Source organism: Centropristis striata, chromosome 7, assembly GCF_030273125.1.
Source record: "Centropristis striata isolate RG_2023a ecotype Rhode Island chromosome 7, C.striata_1.0, whole genome shotgun sequence".
In the NCBI taxonomy this organism is placed as follows: domain Eukaryota; kingdom Metazoa; phylum Chordata; class Actinopteri; order Perciformes; family Serranidae; genus Centropristis; species Centropristis striata.
Genome location: NC_081523.1, coordinates 35,263,397 through 35,287,002, shown reverse-complemented (window position 1 = coordinate 35,287,002; position 23,606 = coordinate 35,263,397). Strand labels below are relative to the sequence as shown.

Here is a 23,606-nt window from a genome sequence, read left to right as displayed (position 1 = left end):
GTGTTAGCTTATAGAGACTGTATCCCAAATCGGACACATCTGCAATGCCGCACTTTCCGATGTTTTCACAGTCATTTCGAATAAGATCACCACCACCAATGTAGGTATAATTGATTTATACATATTTAACAATCTACATGTGAAATTTAATTCATGTACATGGAGATTTACATGTCTAATTATTATATGAAAGTAACTCTGATGAGAGAAAGCAGTAAGAACGCTCAAGCCTGATTTCCACCGGGTTAGTTTATTCACCAACATTGGTGTCCTTTAGCCGACTCTGTTAAACCCGAGGCTAACATACACAGTTAAAACAATATACGGTTCGAAAGATAAGAAGTTAGAATTTATTTTCAAAACATTTAATTCATTGGAAGCATAACATGGTCATTTATATTGGTAGTTAATGTGACATTTTGATAGAATCTTAGCCGTATGATGTCCGATTTGGGATACAGTTACGCTACAGTAATAGCAGTGAAGTGATGACGAGACTCTCTGTGGAAAAGCAGACAGGTTCAGAGCTGCTTCACAAGATGAACCAACTGAGAACTACATTAGAACCGGCTGGGCTCCGGCTCTGGTGGAAAAACCCTCTGAGTGATCTGATCACTGGGACCCTTTACATCGGTGATCCGATTGGCCAACATGCATTGTGACAGCAGTAAACGGTGTGAAGAACACTGAAGTCTGTGATAATAAACAGGATTTGTCTTCTGGTTTCTCCAGTTTGTTGAACACAACAAAAAGACGTCAGTTCAGACAGTTTTTGGTCATCACAGGTTCAATATTTTGGCTTTACAGGTCAATGGAATATTTTAATTAAAAATTGTTTCTGGGTTAGTTCTGTTTTATTATAAAACCATGCGACTCTTTTTGGAATAGATCAGTTCTGTCAGCAAAACTTTCTAACTTATAGAACTGAATATTCACGGATCACTGTAATGATTAAACACGCAACAAAATTCACTTTTCCAAAACGTAAAAGTATTAAACTAAAACCTAGACTCCGGAAAATCCTTTGTGACACATAGGCCTATTTAAGAACTGCACAAAGACAAAAATATTTAATGTTCAAACTGATGAACTTCAGTGTTTTGAAAATATAAACTTCAGAATTTGATGCATTCTGTTTTTATTTACATTTTTCACAGCCCAAACTGTTGTTAATTGGACCAGGGTTGTAATTCTGTTATATTTCTCAGGTTTTCCATGACCCTGGGAATCCTGCAAATTAGAATTTATTTATTTTATTCATACAAAATGTTGGAAAACACATTGGAGGGAGAAAATTCATTTTCAATGGTGCCAAGGTCCAGACCAGACAGAAATATTACAATAATAAATATGAATGTATGGCTTCATGAAAAAAACAAGAAACAAAGAAATAATAATAATAAATATAATTATAATTTTATATATAGGAAAATAATGATAATTTAGTTTTAATTTAGAAATATTTTCAGTGAAATTGTGAAATCAGAGTCAGCCATCTTGGCTCAAAGGTCATCTTCTCTGTGTGTGTGAATAACAATAACAGGTGTGTGTGTGATGCATTAATGTGTGTATTTCCTCTCTCTCTCACTGTCTCTCTCTCTATTTTCTCTCTCTCTCTCTGCAGCCGTACCCGACTGACATCACCGGACAGCTCAACCTATCAGATCCCTCTGTCAGCACCGTGGTCTGAGAGAGAGAGAGCGACACTGCTGCTGCTGAGCCACACACACACACACACACACACACACACACTCTCACACACACACACACACATACAGACAGACATACTGAGCGTCCTCGGAGACAGGAGGTAGAATCGATGGCATCAGGACTTTTGGACGGCATCAAACTGTGCCAGAACACACACACACACACATACCATCTGTCACCACACACACACACACATACTCTCGCCTTGCTCCGCTTGTAGCCGCCAGTCTCCTCCACACCAGACTTTTATTTTGAAAGAGCTGTTTTATTTTGGTGGATGTCTTGCTGTTGTACGGTTTCCTGCCGGTCGCTCCGACTCATCGATCGACTCATTGATGACTCGTTGATGACTCATCGATCCCGCCGCGTTAGCTCGAGCTCCTGGACACACACACACACACCTGCCGATCGATCGGGAACCTTCGATTGATCAGGCGTTGCTGGTCGATGGGGAACCCGTCGGTCGCTCGGGGACAACCTCACGGTGAGGTGGGCGGGCCAAGCCTCTGGGACAGGAAGTAGTTTCTTTAACGCTTCCTGCACCGCCGAGCCGCCGTGCCACCGCAGCGGTCCGCCGTGGCCGCTCGCCACCGAGGCTCGTGGGTAACGAAGTCTCTGTCGCGGTCGGCCACGAGGGAACGAACTAATGGCTCCGGCTCAGAGATTCAGGAAACTGATTCAACTCGTTTTATAATCAGAGGAAATATAATTAATAAATGGTTTATAACGCGCTGATTGAAGCAGATATCAGGACAATTTACTCTTTGTTTTACTTACTTTTTGTTTTCACCAACCTTTGAATATTTCTTCTTCACTCTGAGCTGATGGAAGTTCATGAGAATCAGCAGAAAGCTCTGGAAACACGTCAAACGTCCTTGTATCTGTTGTGTTATAAACAGTTTATTAATGTTTATTCTGCTTATAAATGCTTAATAGAGAAACGTGACGCAAACAATCGACTACATTGAAAATGTATTTATTTATTTTAACTTTAATATTTAAAGACAATTTTTGTTCACAATTTATGTTTGAAATTAGAGAAAAATGGATTGAAAATTATGTTTAAAATAACTTATTTATTGTCTTACTGTAAGTGTTAAAATTGCATGAAAACAACACAGAACCAAACGTTTTATACAAACCCAGATGTTAAAAAATAGAAAATGTTTTATTCTAATGATAAAATGTGAATTTATTACCACTTAAAAAACTCATGATATTATTATTTACTTATGCTGAATATTTTTAACTTTATTTCAGTTGTTATTTTAAAATGTTATTATTATATTTTTATTGTTATTTTCTAAAATGACACATTTATTTTGACAGTAACATGAAACATTATTTTGATAGAAAAGCAAATAAAATAAAAATATTAGGAAAAACATTTATTATTTTTGATATTTTTCTTCACATTATTAATGAATAATTAACTTATTCACACTGCCAGGAATATTTAATTTGTTTTTAATTCATTTAATTGATTTTATTATAGCTAAATGTTGATCTATGATGATTATTTTGTCTTAAAGTATTAATAACAGTTAAAAAAGTACTCCCTGAACCAGAGGCCCGGCCTGCCGTCCCCTGACGCCCCAGGGCATGATGGGATATGTAGTCACTGCTCCAGCTCCACGTGTCTCCGCCGATGCTGTCGCTGTGGAAACCTGCCGACCGCCGAGTCGACACGGTTTCACGACTCAAAGTTTAGATAGAAAATCAGTTTATTGTGTAAAAACACACGAGTGCATGAAACAAAGTGACAGAAACTCACTGAGAACAAACACGTCTTCATGACATTTTTATTATTTTAATGTTTAATCACTTTTTATTTTAATATTCTGCAGAAACACGTTTATTATTCATGTTTTTGTCAAATGTTCTTCATCATCATCACATGGTTGTTTATTATTTATTTACAGTCTTCCTGCAGCAACTAAACTTTTCAGATTTTTAGATTTGTTTTTATTATAAGAATTGTGTCACAACACAACAATAAAATAATAATAATAATAATCTTTTTTGGTGCTCACCGACCTTTTTCACAGAAACAGAACTTTTATACTGATATTAAATACGTTTCAAGTATTTAAGCGAAAGAAAAACACTAAATAATGAAATAAATATGTGATATTATTGTGTTTTTACTAGATAAATGACCAAAATATTTTGTTTTTTATTGGAAAAAATTCCAGCTGAAGATCAATGTGGCATATGCTAACATGCTAGTCGTTTGTTTTCCATCTGATTGTTTTTATATAAAAAGACTGAAAAACTGATGCTCAGATAGCAGCTAATGCTAACAAGCTATATGTGTCTGACTTAAAACAACTGATCAACACTAATGTTCAGATAGCAGCTAATGCTAACAAGCTAGCTGTTTCTGATCTGTGAACAACAAAGAAAACTTAAAAGAAACTGATCTACACTAATGTTTAGGAAGCAGCTAACGCTAACGTACTAATCAAATCTCTTAATGACAGTTTAATTGTTAAATGTGATTAAAAGACAAACAAAGCTAATGCTAATCCTGCGTACCAGATGAGGCTAACAAGCTAATATATAAAACTGTTACAGTAACAGACCAACTCCTCTAATGTAAGAGAGAAATGGCGGGAAATGTATTGGTGGGATACTGTGGCTATCCCCTTAGCAGTAGTATTAGCATTAGCATTAGTTTAACTGTAGATTAGTGATCTCATATTGCTGTAATTTACAAACAGGAACCAGTTAGCTACAGCTAGCCATATGAGCTACATTAGCATTAGCATTAGCCGTGTTGGTCTCATAAATGTTTGCATATTTTAGTGACAGTGACAGAGATTCAATATGTTGTTTATATGATTTATAAATAAACTTCCTCTGTTCTTATAAATAACAAGCGTCTGTTTAATTACATTATAAGTAACAGTTTTTTTAGCTAAATGTTGACACTGTTACCTTATAAATTAGTCAGATTTTCCAAAACAAATCCAAAAGCTAAATGTTTAATTTCTTTCTAGTTTGATAGTGTTAGCCATGCTAATATTAGCTCACCAAGAAGAAAACTGAACCATCAGAATAATGCTAAGTTAATTAACTGACCAACTTATTTCTTGAAGAAATACAAACTCAAACTGGTTTTTAATGTGAGTTATTCTCCCACAATGCAGAACACTCAGATCAATCACAGAAAGAAAACCTGAAAATCACAAATATATGCTAAAATTCATTAAAAAAGTATCACTAATCACAAAATAATTAAATGAATGTAAAAATCAATAAAAATAATTAAAGAAGCAAAATAACACCAGGTTAGTTAGCACTTTGGCTCAACTTAAGTTTAATTAAATACTAAATAACGTACAGCAGTAAAGAGCTAACAGCAATAACATGCTAGCTAATGTTAATAAAGCTAATCGCTAATGGTTAAAACAAATGTCCAGAATCTGTCTGATTAGATTTTTAATGAAAATTTAACCAGATATGGACATTTATTACGTATTTTATATTTACTGTCACTAAAATATGCGAACATTTATGAGACCAATGCGGCTAATGCTAATCCTGTGGAGCAGATGACGATAACAAGCTAATATATAAAACTGTTATAAATAACAGACCAACTCCTCTAATGTAGCAGGTTACTATTAATATTATTATATTATTAATGATTTATAAACACTTTAATGTTGTTGCTAAAAGCGAAACTGACTCTGATTCGATATGTTGTTTGTATAATTTATTTCACTATGACTAAAATAAACTTCTGTTGTTATAAATCAAAACTTTTAAGGTTTTAAGATTTTTTTGTCATTATAAGCGTCTGTTTAACTGCATAATAAGTAACAAACAGTGTTTTAGCTAAACGTTGACACTGTTACCTCATAAATTAGTCAGATTCTCCAAAAGCTAAATGTTTAATTACTTTGTTGTTTGACAGTATAAGCCATGGTAATATAAGCTTAGCATGAAGAACACTGAACCATCAGAGGATAACGCTAATGTTAACTTAGTTAGCACTTTGGTTCAACTAAAGTTTAATTAAATACAAAATAACATCAGTATTCGAGCAGTAAAGAGCTAACAGCAGTAACATGCTAGCTAACGTCAAAGTCTGTGCTAATAAAGGTAACCGCTAACTAACGGTTAAAACAAACGCCCATAAACCACCAAAATCTGTCTAATTAAACTTTTACTGAAAGTTTTATCAGATATGGACATTTATCATTTTTATTCTATTTACTGTCACTGAAATATGCAAACATTTATGAGACCAACACGGCTAATGCTAATGTTAATGCTAATGTAGCTCATATGGCTAGCTGTAGCTAACTGTTTCCTGTTTCTAAACTACAGCAATAAGAGATCACTAGACTACAGTCAAACTAATGCTAATGCTAATTCTGCTGCTAGCCACAGTTTCCCGCCAATAAAACTTAAATATTTTTAAATAATGTCTTTGGTGATTATTTTCTTCCTTAAAAAAATAATAGACTAAAACTTATTAAAAAACTATTTAAAAAGTAAGTAGTACTAAGAAAGCAGACATGAAATTAACCAAAAATCTGAGGACTTTCATTTTGAAATGCAATGCTAGTTAGGTTTCAGTTTAACATTAAGTTTCAGTGAATAAAACAAAACAACATTTATAATAATATAATAATAATAATAATAATAATAATAATAATTTACAATAATTACAGCAGGACAGTCATAAAAACCTGAGTTTACTTAACTTTTATTTTGAAATGCAATGATATTGTGTTTTATTTGATTGTTTTATTGTGAAGGTTTCAGTGAACAGCAGACTGATTGTGCAAACTGATTGTGCAGCTGTAGAAACTCTCCAGAGATCGTCTGTTTTTCACGTCTCTGGGGAGTTTTTATTTATTTCTCAGTTTATTGGAGCGTTTGTGTTGCAGCTGATTCTGTTTCTTTATTTATTTCTGAGTGAACTGAAGTGACTCTGTGAGCTGAAATCACTGCAGGTTTCCTGAGGTCATGGTTAAAAAGCAAATATTGATTTTACTGTGAAAGCAGCTGTTATTTTTACCTCACAGGTTTAAATATTAATTATTATTTAAACTGATTAAATTTCTGAAGACAAAACTTCATTTTGTTCTCGGTGAATTTCGACTCGTTTCACATGTTTATATACGATGTTACAGGTGAGCTGCACCTGCCGGACACCTGACAGCCTCAAGTTATATATTATGATGATTATTATTATTTATTATTATTATTATTCAGACTCTCACTGGTTTTATTGCAGGTTTTATTTGTAAGTGTTTATTTTATTTTTTTACATGAAGCTGCAGATTGTTTTCTGCTCATTAAGCTTTATTCAGTTTATTTTAACTTGTTATACATTATTATTATTATTAATTTTATTCCATGTATTAATGATGAACCTGAATATGTTGTTCAGGAAACAAATAATGTGACAGAAAACACATTTTTATTAATGATTATTTGGGGGAAAGAGCAACATTATCACTTCTGTGCACCAGCTGTAACTTATTATGAGCCAGTTTTAATACATTTAATGCTTTAAAGGCAAAAAAATCCCATAATATTTACCTGATTTAAATCACTGACTCACGATTTGTTATTTGATATACACACGTTAATATTTTCTTACATTTAAAAAGTATTAAAATATTTGAATCATGATTAAACAAATGATACCATATTAAATTGTTTAATTAATAAAATTATTTGTATTTAATAAATATTTAATTATTTGTTCCGTGTTCGTGCAGCTCACCTCGATGTTTATATTATGAACTCATAACGTGACATAATGTCATCAAGTCTCTTTGTTTTTTTTATTTGTTTATTTTATAAGCTTTTATTCGTTTAGGTTGTAAAGCACTGATGTAACTTCCTGTTGGAGGATTTTTTTTCCTGCTGATGTACAGAAGATGAAGATGATGATGATGATGATGTCGTCTCACTGCTGTTTGTATCGAGTCTGTGACATTAAACAGCTGTAGAAGTTTATATGATATTTTTTATGTTCTGTAAACACTGAAACTGTAGAAGAAGAAGAAGAAGCCCCGCCCCCCTCCACGAATGTGACCTTTGACCTTTACCTTCAGGAGGCGACATGAACTGTGTTTGTGTTTATTAATTAAAGAGTTAATTAACGCTGTGAGGACGAGCTGCTGCAGCTTTTGGTTGTTAATAATCAGAAATAATGACTAGATGTTTAGTGTAACTGGACTAAACGTTGTACAGCATCAGATGGAATCAGTAATAAACTAATATTTACTTCAGTTTTATGTTTCCTGTCACTTCTGTCATGTTTCAAATCACAAGAAAATACTTTTTTTTTTACCATTTTATTCTTTATTGTTGACTGAATGATGAAAACTCACATTGACGGAATTCCCCTATATCAAAGTGGCAAATTTACAAGAAAAAAGTTCATATGAGAGGGAAAAAACACAGTTTAAAGTTGTACATTTTAAGATGAAAAAAGTCACAAATGTCCAAGAAAAAACTCAGAAAGATTGTGTTTGTTCTGTCGAGGAACACGGATTCACTTTGAGTTGCTGTCCAGTCAACATTTATTTCCATAACTAAATATGGTGGAGGAGACTAAAAAAGAGAAAGAAATTTTGAGTGTGCTTGACTCTTGCCAGGCTTTGGTAGCCAAGCAACCAGGGCCAGGTGGCAGCCACCAATCAGAGCAGAGCAATCAACTGCAGCTGCTCCTGTGACATCTGAGAGAGAGAAAAACGGCTGAAAGTGCCCCTCAAACAGAAAACATTTTTGTCCAAACCGTAGCTCCTATCATTGAACCGACTTTCCTTTGAGCATCCTGAGTTCTTCCTGAACGTCTACATATGTGTTTTGTGAAGAAAAATGAAGAAATTGTTTCCTCCTCTGCTTTCCTCCAGAAATTTTCCCTCCTTTTTACTATTACATTACATGTCATTTGGCTGACGCTTTTGTCCGAAGCGACTTACAATAAATGATTCAACCTGATGGTTCTAGCCTCAGACAACAGGAACCAAGTAAGAACAGAACTTTAAGAGCCAACTGTAACCGCTACAGGAGTGATGTACGCTACAGAAGTGTGTTTGTGTGTACGTGTGTGTGTGTGTGTGTGTGTGTACGTGTACCTACAGTTTACTGTGTGTTGTTGACTCAGTCTGAAGGTCGCTGCGGCTGAAGCTCCGCCCCTCCAACATCTCACACGCACACACTCACACCTGTTAGACCACTTTAAACTATCAGCTTCACCTCCAGGCTGCAGTAAGTCTCCGTCTGATTTTTGTGATGAATTCACTCATAATCATGATTATTGATCATTGTGTTTCCTTTGAATGGATCAGCTGATCTGATTGGCAGGTGAAGCTGCAGCCGTTTCACCACAGAAGAAGACCGAGCAGAGCAGAGTGGAGAGGAGTGGTAAGTCCTGAATAAATAAAACTCAAACTGCTTTTAATGTTTAGAAAGAGATTTATTCAGCCTCCAGAACACTCTGATCATTCACAGAAAGAAACCTGAAAATCACAAATAAATGCAAAAACAAATATGAATGAATACCATTTACAGAAGAATTAAATAAATATAAAATGAAATCAATAAAAATAATTAAAGAAACAAAATTACACCGAAATATAAATCATGTCACATTTTATAAATGCTTATTTCTATTATTTTGGATGCTTCTAATGGCAAATGAATACGTTTATTAAACTGTAGACTGAGTCACTGACTGTGTGTCATGTTTCAGTCGGTCTGTAGTCAGTTTGTAGTTTTTTCAGGGACTTCCTGTTTCTTCTCTTGTCTCATCGTCACGGTAACACTGAAGCCCTTCACAGCCCGTTGCTGTGGTAACCACGTGTTATTTTTAGAGCTGATAATGAAGCGAAGCAGCAAAAACCTTCATCATCATCACTGGTTGCTATAAATAACACAAATACTAATTTACAGATTAAAATGCATGAATAAAAAGAGACAAAATGAAATAAAACTCAAGTAAAAGCCACAATAAAAAGGTTTCATTTTTTTTATTTGACACCTAAATAATCTGAATTAAAATCCAGACTATAAAAAATAAATGAATTAATAAAATATAATATAAAATGACACATAAATAATTATTTTTATTATTTTATTATTTATTATTTTAAATTATTATTTTAGAGTTTTGAACTGTTGGTCAGATAAATATTTTCAATCGTCCATGTTGGTTTAATAAATGAAAAAAGCCTTAAACTAGCAACACTGTTCCTCTCTCGTCAGCCTACACTAGATTAGACTCTTTGTAGATCTCTATACTCCATAGATGTGTGCTTTTATTTGCTTTTACTTGTTTATTTAGAATAAGTATATTTTTGGAATATACATGCTGTTTATTTAATGTTGTACACTGTGAATGATATGTCAACCTCTTCTATAAAACAATTCCAAATTCCTTAAACCACCACTAAATATGAATATGGTAATTTGATTAAAATGATTATGTTATTATTCATCAGTGTTCCAAATTGATAGTTTAGTAACTTTATGAGACTGATTTAGGTGAATTGGCTATATTTTTCTGTTTTACAGAGTGGTGCCCCAACCAATGATGACAGAGTAAATCAAGTCATATTATTTATTATAATTAATAATTATTTATGATAATTATTCAGTTCTGATAGCCATCCAACCACACTTTTGAACTATGAGATCCACACCTGTTGCTCAGGTTCATCCTTACATATTTGATATCCTTATGGGAGGGATAGCATTAATCATAACACCCTTTTATTTATTATTTTATTTACATATTTGACGGCCTGTGCAAGGTATCATTTATTCATAAAAAAGGTATCCTTACATTTCCAACAGACCCTTCAGGTGTTCCTCCTGACCCTACTGGGGTCTCCACCCTCAGGTTGGGACCCGCTGACTCACTTCAGTTATGTTTCTGTTTTGAATCTTCAGAGACCAGCTGAGGTTCTTCTGAACACCAGATCTCCAGGACCTTCATGACCATGTCTGTGTCTCAGCTTAGATCTGAACTGGGACCATCTGGACTGAAGCGTTTGTGTGTTTGGCTGAAAGGCTGCCTTGCCCCCCCTCCCCTCCCCCTCCCTGGTGGTGGTGTCCCCCCTCCTCTCCCCCTCCCTGGTGGTGGTGCCCCCCCTCCCCTCCCCCTCCCTGGTGGTGGTGTCCCCCGCCCCTCCTCACCGTCTCGCCGTCTCCTCCTGCTGGTCCTGACGCTGAGTGGCGTGCTGCTGATGCTGCTGCTGCTGATGACCAACTACCACTGTCTGTTCGTGTCCCGCATCTGCTCCCCACCGGGGGAAGAGGGGGGCACCACCCAGACCCTCCTGGGACCGGACTGAACTGGTCCAGTCCTACAGAAACCAGATTCACATGTTAAAGTCTCATGTTTAGAATATTTTGCTTCATAATCTACAAACTGAAAGAAATAAAGAAACATTTTTTAGAATTCTACTTTCATACAAAACGAATGCTTCATCTCAGTAAATATTCATTTATTGTTGGAAATGAGCAGGTTCATATTTGTTGAAGTGTTGAATAACATTGTTACATTAATGTTCAGCCGAACTGTTGAACTGGAATTGAATCATCTGAAGTGTCTGTTTCTCCACTTATTAGAACCAATTATGTTTATGAAGCATTTTTAGGCATTTTAAATTTTTGACAATTTTTGACCAAAATCGACATGCTATAGTACGACATTTTTTTAAGGCGGTATTTTTTGGACATCCCATAATTTGGTGCTTTCTCACTTTTTTGGCCATATTATGCGCTAATATGTTAGCCTGGGTATACCCATACTGCCTTGCGCGCTCGAATTTCATTTCGAACCTCCATCCAGTCTGGCAACCAGAGAGGTTTCTTAGCCCTGTTTTAGGGATCCAATCACAGAGCGGGGAGGGACGGCAAGACGATGACGCGTACTACTCGGCACTTGGAAGCTTGTAGTTTTCTTACGGATCCAACATGGCTGCTGCAGACTCGAAACTCTCTTTCGCTGTAGATGGTGTTTTAAACAGTTTAGTTACCGGCGTACGGTAGCGGGGCTATTAGCCGCTAGCGGCGCTAATCACCGGCGCTAATCACCGGCGCTACCGTAACGCCGGTGATGTCGCTACGAGCCGGGGGACAGCGGAGCCGCCGAAAGACATGCAGCAGCTCCTCGATTGCCCATAAAATCAGTGGATGTGTGTGGCTGACTGACATGAGGGGGAATAATGCGTGAAAAAAATAATCTTGCAGAAACCGAGAACTGGAGAAGCAAAGCAGCAAGCAACACTCTCTCACAGACACACACACAACAAACATCCATCTCTGTTGCTCTACTACGTCATCTGGTATAACTGATACGATTGGCTAAGAGCTACCTACAGACGCTTTGATAGACATTCTAAGCGCCCAATAAACGGCTCCGGAGGATCGTAAACCACACCTCCTCTACGGAGAAATGAACGGCTGGTTACCAGACTAAATCTCATTTGAGATTAGTCTGGTGTTAGCCAGGCTACTAATATGTATCAACAGACCATGATTGACCGATTTGATGCATTTTGAAATTTGACAAAAATCTACATGCTATATAGGATGACTTTTTTTAAGGGGTCATTTTTGGACATCCCAAAAGTGTTTTTTCACTTTTTATGGACAAACTATACTACCACATGTATCAACAGACCCATTTGATGCATTTTGAAATTTGACCATTTTTGACAAAAATAATTGACCCCTGTCCTGATGCTGCAGGTGTGTTTGATTTGTTCACAGTTAAACATCTTTAAACAAACGCTCTGTTTTACATGGTTTCATGAAGGCAACACAAACTTTTTAATCCCAACATTTTAACAGCAACAAAACTTTTTATTTGCATGAAAACATTTTTATCACAGTGTTTTTTACCTGCAGAAAAAACATTTTGATTTCACTGTTGACAGTTTTGATATGAAATCTGTTTCGTTTGATGCAAAATAAAGACACAAAAATAACTTTTTATTTGCAATTAACATTCAAAGCATTTCTTTTTCTTAAGTATAAAACCTCAAATGTTACATGTTTTCCCTCTGCCCAGAGAAAAGAACAATAAATCCTGTAAATGTGAATGTTTCTCTTTATTTTCTGCAGATATTCAGTCAAATGTCGATGTGATGATAAAATGTTTAAGAGTCTGGAAATGTTTGGTTTAGAAACTTTGAAAGTGCTGAAAAAGTGCTCGAGTTTTCCTCTTAAAGCTGAATGAACCTGCAGGAGACAGTTTGTCCTCAGAGTGGACAGACATGTCTCATGTGTCTCCGTACTGATTAATTAAAGCTGTGTGTGTGTGTGTGTGTGTGTGTGTGTGAGCAGGGAGTCCAGCTGGTCCAGTCTGTGTCTCAGTCCCAGTAAAGTGTCCTCTGTCTCCAGCCGTCTCACCGTCAGATTGTCCTGCTGCGTCCACAGACTGCAGCGCAGACGAGCCTCCACAACAAACAAACAAACAAACAAACAAACAAACAAACAAACAAACAAACAAACAGTCAGGTTTGACTCGTTAATGCACCGAACACTTGTGCTTGTTCTGTTAAATTCTCATCCAGTTCTATGGAAGCAGCTCTGTGATGTGTTTGTGTTTGTGAGGACTTGGAGTCTGAATCTGATCTGACAGACGACAGGATTTACATCTTTAAATCTCAAACTAAATCAAACTGTGGAGAAACAGTCTGAAAGTATTCTCCAGAGTTAAAAGCAGCTGTTGATATAAAGTCAGACTGATTGTCTGGATTTCACTGTTTCACTAAAATAATGTGACTTTTAGTTGAAGAGCAGAAAATGAATGTTACTGTTCCGTTGATATTAAAATATTGTTTTTACCTTCAGTTCGTCCTCTTCTTGTCTCAGTTTTTCTCTCTGCAGCTCCACCGTCCACCTGTCCTCCTACACACACACACACACACACACACACACACACACACACAGCTTTATCATCAGGATTAAACCCAAACAATCCAAACACTAACCCACCATTTGGATAATTTGGTGTTTGTGTCTCACTATTTTTGGCCATATGATGCTCTAATGTATATCAACAGACTATAATTGACCAATTTTAATCATTTTTAGATATTTTAAAATTCCACTTTTTTTTCACAAAAATCGACATGCTATAATATGACGGGGTCATTTTGGACATCCCATAAATCTATCCCTTTTCTATCATTTCTAGACAAACTACTACCACATGCATCAACAGACCATAATTGACCCATTTGATGCATTTTTAGGCATTTTCAAATTTTACCATTTTTAACAAAAATCAAAATGCTAGTATGACTTTTCCAGTTTTTGAGCATCCCATAATATGGTGATTTTCTGTCATTTCTGGCCATTTCAGGGTCAGTCTCAATGTTTATCAGCTGCTACAGTCTGACCTCTGCTGGTGAGTGCTGTGTATTACACACAAACAGACTGAACAGACAAACAGTGAATTAAAGTGTAAGCAGGCCTGCAGACTGACCTCAGAGCTGAAGGCTGATCTCAGACCAGCTGTAGACAGATAGAAAGACTCGTCCTCCCTTCTGTCCTCCTGCTGCTGCACAGACAAATGTTCAACAGCTCATTAAATATACAGTTTATATGACATCATTCATGCCCTGGGACACAAGAAAACCGAGATTTATTCATAATGTATTCATCCTTTGTGATGCTTCACCTCCTCTGTCCTGTTCAGTTCCTCCTCTTTCACCCCACGCTCCTCCTCTTTATGTTGCAGCTCCTCCTCTTTCTGCTGTAGCTCCTCCTCTTTCTGCTGTAGCCCCTCCTTTTTATGTTGCAGCTCCTCCTCTTTCTGTTGTAGCTCCTCCTCATTCTGTTTAAGCTCCTCCTTCTGTTGCTGTAGCTCCTCCTCCTTCTGTTTAAGCTCCTCCTCCTGTTGCTGTAGCTCCTCCTCCTTGTGGATCAGCTCCTCCTCTGATCGATCACAATGAATCACACAGTATAGTTTATATTTATATAACCTTGTTTTTATGCCTGATCTAAAGCACTAAAGTCTGAATGAAAGAATCACAGATCAGTATGTGGAGCTGAATCAGTGTCACACTGACTGAGCTGCAGCTGCTGTTGGCTCAGACGGCGCCCCCTGTCCTCCAGCTGACGCACTGCAGCTTCAACGTCCTGCAGACCGACACAGAGTCACACCGTCAGAGTCACTACACACACATTCACTGTCACTACAAATAGCTTCACCTGCAGCCATGTGACGTTAGTGTTGTTGCATTAAAGGATTTAATCAACAAGTTGAAGTGTGTGTCTGTGTGTTTGAAGTGTGTGTTGGACCTGTTTGTCTTCGATCTGTCTGTCCAGCTCCTCCAGGTGTCCCTGTCTCTGCTGCTGCAGCTGACGGGACACGTTCAGCTCCTGCAGGACGACAAAACACTCAGAAAAAGCACTCCACACACTTCAGACAGAGAACAGTGTGTGTGTGTGTGTGTGTGTGTGTGTGTGTGTGTACCTGTTCCAGAGTGTGCAGGTGTTTGTTTCTGTCCTCCAGCTGTTCACTGAGCAGAGACAACAGCTCTGACTTCTCTGAAACACAAATACCAGACAGTCATAAATGTTTTATCCTGCTGTTTGTGTTTGTTTTACATTTAACTTCATACAAGATAATATAGCAGGGCTGTTATGCTCTAATATGTATCAACTGTAATTGGGTCATTTCTAGCATTTTAAGGCATTTTGAAAATTGATTTTTGTCAAAAATGGTCAAAATTTAAAATGTCTAAAAATGTTTAAAATGGGTCAATTATGGTCTCATGATTCGTGTGGTAGTATAGTTTGTCCAAAAATAGCGAAAAAAAACACCAAATTATGGGATGTCAAAGAATGAGCTCCTCAAAAAAAGTCATACTATAATATGTCGATTCTTTTTTAACAATTTTTGTCAAAAATGGTCAAATTTTAAAATGGCTTAAAAAATACATTAAATTGTTCAATTATTGTCTGTTGATACATATTGGAGCATAATATGGACAAAGATAGGGAAAAAAACTCCATATTATGGGATGTCCAAAACTGACCCTCTCAAAAAAAAGTCATCCAATAATATGTTGTCCAAAAAATGACAAAAAAGTCATAGTATCATATAGAAGTCACAATGTTTTGTTATTGTCTGTGAATCTGTAAGTGATGATGTCATACCCTTTAGCTGCTGCTGAGCCGCTGCTGTGTCTCTGATCACTTCCTGTCTGACACTTTGGGCGTGACTGAGCTCTTCTCTCTGTGTAGTAAGTTCAGCCTCCAACGCTGACAGACTCCTGACACACACACACACACACACACACATAAACACACACACAGTCACACACACACACACACACACACACAGAGTCAAACACACACACACAGTCACACACAGCTGTCAGTCATGATGTCACAGCCTCTTTCTGTAGAATCTGATATCTTGTGACGTCTACCTGTCAGCGTGCCTCCGTCTGTTCTCCAGGTGTTTACACTGCTCCTGCAGGAGGCCCCTCTCCTCCCTGCTCCTGCTCAGCTCCTCCTGCAGGCTGCTCCTCTCCTCCCTGCTCCTGCTTAGCTCCTCCTGCAGGCTGCTCCTCTCCTCCCTGCTCCTGCTCAGCTCCTCCTGCAGGCTGCTCCTCTCCTCCCTGCTCCTGCTTAGCTCCTCCTGCAGGCTGCTCCTCTCCTCCCTGCTCCTGCTCAGCTCCTCCTGCAGCACATATCATCAGAGTTTAAATCACTACAGAATGAGCAAAAAATCTGGATTTGTGTGACTGGATGAATAAACTGATTTTTCTTTTTTTTTCTGTTTCTTGCAGATTTTAAAGCCTGGTGAAGTTAGTTAGTTGATGTTAACTTCTGTCTTTTGGTGCTCTCTCTCTCTCTCTCTCTCTCTCTCTCTCTATATATATATATATATATATATATATATATATATATATATAACCTCTGTTTCTTGTTTTCTCTCTCTCTGTTGTGTTATGAATACTGAAAATGAGACTTCTGTTTATTTATCTGCTGCTCTGTATCTGACTGACTTTGGTGAAAGAAGGTAACGTTGCTTTACAGTTTAAGGAGTGTGTGACAGAATAAAACAGTGACTAACCTGCGGCTACAGTTAACACTGTGTGTGCTGGACAGTTTCTGATAATACGGTCATGGAGAAAATTATTAGACCACCCTTTTTCTCTAATTTCTTGTTCATTTTTATACCTTGTTCAACTAAAGGTACATTTGTTTGGACAAAAATAATCATAAGAACAAAAATAGCTGATAATTGTTCATTTAAGAGCTGATATCTAGACATTTTCCATGGTTTTATTGATAATAACCAAAATCATTATCAAGAAAACCATGTTAAATGTCGAGATATCAGCTCCTAAATTAAACTCTTATCAGCTATTTTTGTTCTTATTATATTTGTCCCAAAAAAAGTACCTTCATCCAATCCAATCCACTTTATTTATATAGCAGGATTTTAGCAAACACAAGGTTTCCACAAGTGCTGCACAAAAAGATAAACACAATAAGTAGATAACAATATAAAATCACAATAAAAAAGATAAGTAGACACTATAACGATAAAATACAATAAGGCCAAAAGTAGCGAAAAAACACCAAATCATGGGATGTCCAAAACTAAAATAAAGTCATACTATAGCATGTCCATTTTTGTCAAAATGGTCAAATTTTAAAATGCATATTAGAGCATAATATCGCAAACAATAGCAAAAAAAATTATTTTGGAAAAATAGTCAAATTCTAAAATGTCTTTAAGTAAAATAAAAATAGAATAAAATAAATAAAATGCACAGCCCGCACAAAATAAAATATGCATAAAAATCATAAAATCAACACTCTACGTGGTGTCAGAAGCCAAAGAGAAGAGGAGGCCTGTCTGTTTCATTCCAAAGACGATAGATTTTCCCAGAAAACAATAGTATTGTTGGATCAATGTTGTTTTAGTTTTATAACGATATTAGAGCATAATAAGTACATCCTTTTTCACAGCAATGAATTTTTTAATCTGGAGAATATTAAACATTGGAATTGAAATGAGGAAAAGAAATATTAAAATATCCTAGATAAATAAAACATAAATAAATAAACTACAACCAAAACAAGTAAAATAGACTTTCAGGCTAATTTAAAAAAAAGTATTTTCAGGCTTTTAACAAAACATTACACTGAGATAGTCATTATGTATTATATTATTTTATTATTAAAATAAAATATAAACAGCTGGAATGGCTGCTTGGGAAATTTTCTGCAGTTTGTGCTGCCTGTCAAACATTTGCAGCTTTACTTTAAACACAAAAAAGCACCAAAAGTCAATATATTGAGTCCAGAAAAAAACTATCATGTCCATTTTTACATATGTAACGATAAGTCGATTTAGTCATTATCGTAAGCCTACCAGGAGCAGCCGGTCAGCTGACCTGAGATTGGCGGTTGGGAGTGTAGGGGTGTAGCAGCTCAGAGAGGTCAGGTGGAGCAAGACCATTCAAAGCTTTAAAAGCAAATAAAATAATTTAAAAATGAATCCTACACAACCTTTAGTTATACCAGGCATTAAAATAAACAAGAAAATTAAAGAAAACAAAGTGGTCTAATCATTTTTTCCATGACTGTAAATGTGTCTTCTGACCTGCAGCTCTGCCTGCTGTCGTCTCGTCTCAACAGTCTCTGTGTCCGTCCTGTGAGTCTCCACCTCCTGCTGCAGCTCCCTCAGCTCCTCTCTCGTCCTGTCCACTCTGTCCTGTAATCTGTCCAGCTCGTCTTTTGTCCTCTCCACCTCCTCGTGCGTCCCCTCCAGCTCGTCCCTCAGTCTGTCCCTCTCATCCCTGGTCCTGTCCAGCTGCTCCTGCTTCCTGTGGACTCTCTGGAGTCTGTGTGTGTGTGTGTTCTTCAGGTCCTCCAGCTCCTGCTGCTCTGACAGCAGCTCCTCCAGGACCTGCTTCAGCTCTAGACACAATCACAGCTTTAAGGATTCTTAATAACTATTAATTAAAGAAGACATGTGTTTTTACTTTGACCTGTGATTATGAATGTTGATTTCTCATATTATAATAATAAATAACTAGATATATTTCCTCTGGGGCAAGGGGCACACCTACAACAAACATTCCTTTTAAAGTATTTATTTATACAGCAAACTATGCCCTTTAACCTCAAAATGTGTGTGTGTGTGTGTGTGTGTGTGTGTGTGTGTGTGTGTGTGTGTGTGTGTGTGGGGAACATGTGTATCTCGAGGAGTGTGTGTGTGTTTGTGTGGAACGAAGATTGCATAAAGTTACCTGTGTGTGTGTGTAATTAAAATCACATAAAGTTACGTGTGTGTGTGTGTGTGTGTGTGTGTGTGTGTGTGCGTGCATGCGTGTTTGAAGCATGTGTATCTAGAGGAGTGTGCGCGCTTACGCGCATGTGTGTGTGCGTGTATCTGTAACTGTAATCACAGCAAAGATCAAATGCAATCAGAGCAAAGATCAAAGGTTATCAGAACAGAGCAATCAACAGAATTAACTGCCATAGTTCCTGAACAGTGACAGCAGCCAGAGGTGGACAGGCTGGAATTTCTGACCTCGAACAGAAAGCATTTTTGGCAAAACCATAATACCTATCATTGATCCGACTTCACTTTGAGCGTCCTGAGTTCTTCCTGAACGTCTACATATGTTGTTTTTTTTAAGAAAAATGAAAAAATAGCTTTGTTAGAGCGATCTAAAAACAAAACGTTACATCTCCCTTTTTCAGAAATCTTCCTGCATTTTTAATATGGGAGCCAATTAGGCTGTTGGTGCGTGTTGGTGGCACATCTGTGCGTCCTACGCCCAAACTATAACTCTGACAGCTTTACCAGAGGATTGCGAGTGAGAAGACACATTTTCCTACGTTTCTATGTATAAATTATTTTTGTAGAAAATAGTGGAATTTGCGGCCTGGAGTGTAGTTTTCAAATTTATTTTTTAGCAATTTTTTCTCTCCCTCTACACTCTGGTGATGATGTCACACACTGTGACACGAACATTCCATGCAATACACACCCATTATAATCTCAGAATTTCTCCTAAAATTATCATGGTCATATAACAGGGATTGATAAAAAACTATACGACCTATCAAAACGTGGATTAATACACCGATACACAAGACTTGGGTCTACTGCTTTAAGTTTAAATGGAGTCTCTAGGTGAAATTATGCCGGAGAAGTAGACGTTTAAAAATCTCCAATTAAATACCAATTAGCCCCGAGCACTGGTCCCTACAGCTATTGCTGTATGGGACCAGTGCTAGGTGCGATTGCCCCGTGGCAACATTATTATATAAACATATAAACATTATAATATATCATTAATAACACATTCTGGAGAAAAAAGACTACAGAAGGTTTGTCTGTAATATAAAATAAAATAAAAACATGAAGGCTGTGTATTTGTGTGTATGTGTGTGTGTGTGTGTGTGTGTGTGTGTGTGTGTGTGTGTGTGTGAGTGAGTGTGTCACCTGCTCGGTGTGTGTTGAGTTCAGACTGCACTGTGATCACTTTCAGCTCTTCTTCTCTCAGAGCAGAAACTGTGGTGTTCTTCTGACGCTGCAGCGCCTCCTGCTGCTCACACAGCTCCTACACACACACACACACACACACACAGTTATTCACAGTGAACAGAGGAGTTGAAGCAGACTAAGCTCCTGCAGTATTTAGAGGATACCTGGATCATGGCGTGCAGCCGCTGCCCCTCCTCTCTGGCCTCCTCCACTCTGCTCTCAGCCGTCTGCTCCTCCTCTCTCCTCTGCAGCAGCAGCTCCTCCTGCTGCTCCACCTGCACACACAACCTCAGGCTTTACCTGCCACAGTTAAACACTACTGCTTCTTCTCTGTGCTGAGATTCTCCTCAGACTGAGAGCAGAGAGCTACTGTAACGTAGGAATCTGTCTCTGTGTTTTTGGACATAAAAGAAGTCAAGAAATTTCAGATGTATGATAAAAAATGTGTATGGTATAATAGATCAGTTTTTGGTTGAAGAGTTGCACATACTAATAAGATAGAATGTGCAAAATATTAAGTGAAGAATTGTAATCAGTCAAACAAAATCCTCACATCTAAAACAACAGTGTTCTAATTTGGGAGTTCACCTGCACGTTCAGTGAATCGAGACGCTGCTGAACCTCCTGAAGGTCTGACAGCACGCCAGATAACCTGCGCGCACACACACACACACCAAATTCAAAGTAAAATACTTTAAGCTAATTCACAATAAAAGCCATCCAGTTGTTTCACAGCAAATAACTTTAAATTCCTTCACAATAAAAGCTGTCCATTAGATTCACAGTGAAAGTTCTCCAGTTGTTTCAAAGAAAATTCTCTCCAGTTGTTTCAAAGTAAAAGCCCTCCAATTGTTTCAAAACAAAAGCTTTCCATTTTTTTCCCACAATCAAAGCTTTCAAGTTGTTTAACAGTAAACGCTCTCAAAACATCTTTCCAATTCATTATTGTTATTTGTCACATTAATTCCTGGCAGCTTGTAACACTGACAAAGTAGAATAGAGTTTCTGTGACTTCCTGTTTATAATCTCTTGAACCACCTGTCGGAGGCTGAATGTATCTCGGTGCTGACTCGTTCAAGCTCCTGCTCTCTGCTCCTCAGAGTCTGCTCCTCCTGCTGTCTGCTCCTCCTCAGCTCCTCCACCTCCTCCTGCAGCTCCCTGCAGATCAGTTCACATGATGAAGAAGAAGAAGAATCACCTGCTGTCAGCTGGAGGTCAGAGGTCACGGAGACTCACCTGATGTGCTGCGTGGCCTCCAGCAGACAGGAGGCGCCGTCCTGAGCCTCCTGCTGAGCCTGGAGAGACACACAGTGAGATGGTGTGTGTGTGTGTGTGTGTGTCTGTTTGTGTGTGTGTGTGTGTGTGTGTGTGTGTGTGTGTACCTTGTCTCTGCAGGTGTGTATGCAGCTCTGAGCCTGCAGCAGCAGCCTGTCAGCCTGTCGGAGCTCAGCTCGTCTCTTTAGCAGAGTTTTCTCCACACACTCCACCTCATCACACACCTGCATCACACTCCTGCACACACACACACACACACACACACACACACACATACACTTAGACACTGTCAAAATAACTGAAACAAAAGGGTGAACAGCTGTGTGTGTGTCTGTGTTGTCTCAGTTTGTTACCTGTGTGTGTGTGTGTGTGTGTTACCTGTGTTGTCTCAGTGTGTGCGTGACCTGTGTTGTCTCAGTGTGTGTGTGTGTTGTCTCAGTGTGTGTGTGTGTGTGTGTGTGTGTTGTCTCAGTGTGTGTGTGTGTTGTCTCAGTGTGTGTGTGTGTGTGTATGTGTGTGTGTGCGTGTGTGTGCGTGTGTTACCTGTGCTGTCTCAGAGTGTGTGTGTGTGTGTGTGTGTGTGTGTGTGTGTGTGTGTGTGTGTGTTGTCTCAGTGTGTGTGTGTGTGAGTGTTGTCTCAGTGTGTGTGTGTGTGTGTGTGTGTGTGTGTGTGTTACCTGTGCTGTCTCAGTGTGTTCGTGTGTGTGTGTGTGTGTGTGTGTGTGTGTGTGTGTTACCTGTGTTGTCTCAGTGTTTGTGTGTGTGTGTGTGTGTGTGTGTTACCTGTGCTGTCTCAGTGTGTGTGTGTGTGTGTGTGTGTGTTACCTGTGTTGTCTCAGTGTGTGTCTCAGCTGTTTGGTCTCCAGCCGTAGTTTCTTCTTCTCTTCCTCCAGTCTTTCTGCTTCTCTGTGCACACACTCACACACACACCTGTCTGCCTGCTGACACACACACACATTATATATAATAAATACATGTCTGCAGGTGTGTGTGTGTGTGTGTGTGTGTGTGTGTGTGTGTGTGTGTGTGTGTGTGTGGTTCCTCCTCAGCCTCACCGTGTCTCTGTGTTCCCCAGGAGGAGAGCCATAGAGCAGCCAGGCCGTCTGAGCCTCACAGAGCCCAGCAGAGGCTGCTGCCGCTGGGGACGGACCAGGAGGAGGAGGGGGGGTCTGTCCTCTGGAACTCCTGTCAGCATCACTGCCTCCTCCACTGTCTCTCCACCCTGCTGCTGCCACAGGACATACAGAGAGAGGAGACAGAAAGGAGACAGAAAGGACAGAGAGAGGACACACAGAGAGGAGACAGAGAGAGGAAAGAGTGGACACACAAAGAGGAGACAGAGAGGACAAACAGACGACACACAGAGAGGAGACAGAGAGGACAAACAGACGACACACAGAGAGGAGACAGAGTTCAACATGTTCTCACCTGTGTGTGTGTGTGTGTGTGTGTGTGTGTGTGTGTGTGTGTGTACCTGTGTCAGACTCAGTGTGTGTTGGGGGGACGTAGACCCAGTACCCTGCTCCTGTGGGTGGTCTGTCCTGCTGTCGCCCCCTCTCAGGAGAACTGAGGTACTGCAGACCCAAACCAGAGTCCTGAGTCCCCAGAGAGCCCAGACTGGGAGCCTGAGGGACAGACAGGGACAGAGGGACAGACAGAGAGACGGACAGAGAGACAGACAGACAGAGTCTTTTCTTTTTCATTTGAAGTGCTAAATCAACAGCTGAGGAGAAGCTGTAGATTCATGTCAATGATGGAATTTAGCAACATTTCAACACAACAAGTAGAATCCAAATGTCCAAATGTTAGAATCAGATTCATGTCAGTCAAAGAGAGTTTGAAAAGTCTCACGGTGTGTCCAGGAGGTACGAAGCACCACTGTCCTCCGTCTCTGGTCCTGGTCCTGGTCCTGGTCCGGTCCAGCTCCTGTCTTAGTGTGTGTGTGTGTCTCTGAGCTCGATCCAGCTCCGCCCTAAGCTCCTCCACTGTGTGTGTGTCTTCACTCCGTCCCTCTGAGCGTCCTACAGGGGTCTGAACGCTGCCGTCTGTCACATCCTGGGACACGTCCTGAAGACAACACACACACACACACACACACACA

General features: G+C 38.6%; 3 protein-coding genes and 2 long non-coding RNA genes across 6 annotated transcripts in view; 2 read left to right on the top strand and 3 right to left on the bottom strand.

Annotated features, from left to right (window-relative positions):
• Positions 1 to 1,744, top strand: part of grin1b (glutamate receptor, ionotropic, N-methyl D-aspartate 1b) — a 68,979-nt gene extending 67,235 nt beyond the window's left edge. For both annotated transcript variants that reach the window (XM_059336235.1, XM_059336233.1), the window contains one exon: positions 1,625 to 1,744. In XM_059336235.1, coding sequence (XP_059192218.1) covers positions 1,625 to 1,690 — 66 coding nt within the window. In that variant the 3' untranslated portion in view covers positions 1,691 to 1,744. The remainder of the gene's footprint in view (positions 1 to 1,624) is intronic.
• A 7,122-nt stretch (positions 1,745 to 8,866) lies between these two features.
• LOC131975387 (uncharacterized) lies at positions 8,867 to 11,149 on the top strand. The gene is made up of 3 exons (XR_009394720.1): positions 8,867 to 8,955; positions 9,036 to 9,111; positions 10,639 to 11,149. It is a non-coding gene; the product is annotated as an uncharacterized LOC131975387 (long non-coding RNA).
• A 1,425-nt stretch (positions 11,150 to 12,574) lies between these two features.
• On the bottom strand, positions 12,575 to 14,726 carry LOC131975388 (uncharacterized). The gene is made up of 4 exons (XR_009394721.1): positions 14,384 to 14,726; positions 14,189 to 14,263; positions 13,546 to 13,608; positions 12,575 to 13,152 (listed from the first exon to the last, which is right to left on the bottom strand). It is a non-coding gene; the product is annotated as an uncharacterized LOC131975388 (long non-coding RNA).
• A 7-nt stretch (positions 14,727 to 14,733) lies between these two features.
• Positions 14,734 to 20,534, bottom strand: LOC131974936 (trichohyalin-like). The gene is made up of 8 exons (XM_059337445.1): positions 20,395 to 20,534; positions 20,189 to 20,306; positions 18,335 to 18,651; positions 16,143 to 16,396; positions 15,868 to 15,983; positions 15,182 to 15,255; positions 15,007 to 15,087; positions 14,734 to 14,844 (listed from the first exon to the last, which is right to left on the bottom strand). Exons 1-8 carry the CDS (start codon positions 20,401 to 20,403, stop codon positions 14,734 to 14,736), a joined length of 1,080 nt encoding a protein of 359 aa, XP_059193428.1. The 5' UTR covers positions 20,404 to 20,534.
• A 148-nt stretch (positions 20,535 to 20,682) lies between these two features.
• The window catches only part of cntrl (centriolin), a 42,631-nt gene continuing 39,707 nt past the window's right edge, over positions 20,683 to 23,606 (bottom strand). The window contains exons 19-26 of the mRNA XM_059338051.1: positions 23,357 to 23,572; positions 22,980 to 23,130; positions 22,561 to 22,733; positions 22,331 to 22,446; positions 21,613 to 21,742; positions 21,467 to 21,525; positions 21,269 to 21,388; positions 20,683 to 20,882 (exon numbers count right to left, since the gene is read on the bottom strand). Coding sequence (XP_059194034.1) covers positions 20,786 to 20,882; positions 21,269 to 21,388; positions 21,467 to 21,525; positions 21,613 to 21,742; positions 22,331 to 22,446; positions 22,561 to 22,733; positions 22,980 to 23,130; positions 23,357 to 23,572 — 1,062 coding nt within the window. The 3' untranslated portion in view covers positions 20,683 to 20,785. The remainder of the gene's footprint in view (positions 20,883 to 21,268; positions 21,389 to 21,466; positions 21,526 to 21,612; positions 21,743 to 22,330; positions 22,447 to 22,560; positions 22,734 to 22,979; positions 23,131 to 23,356; positions 23,573 to 23,606) is intronic.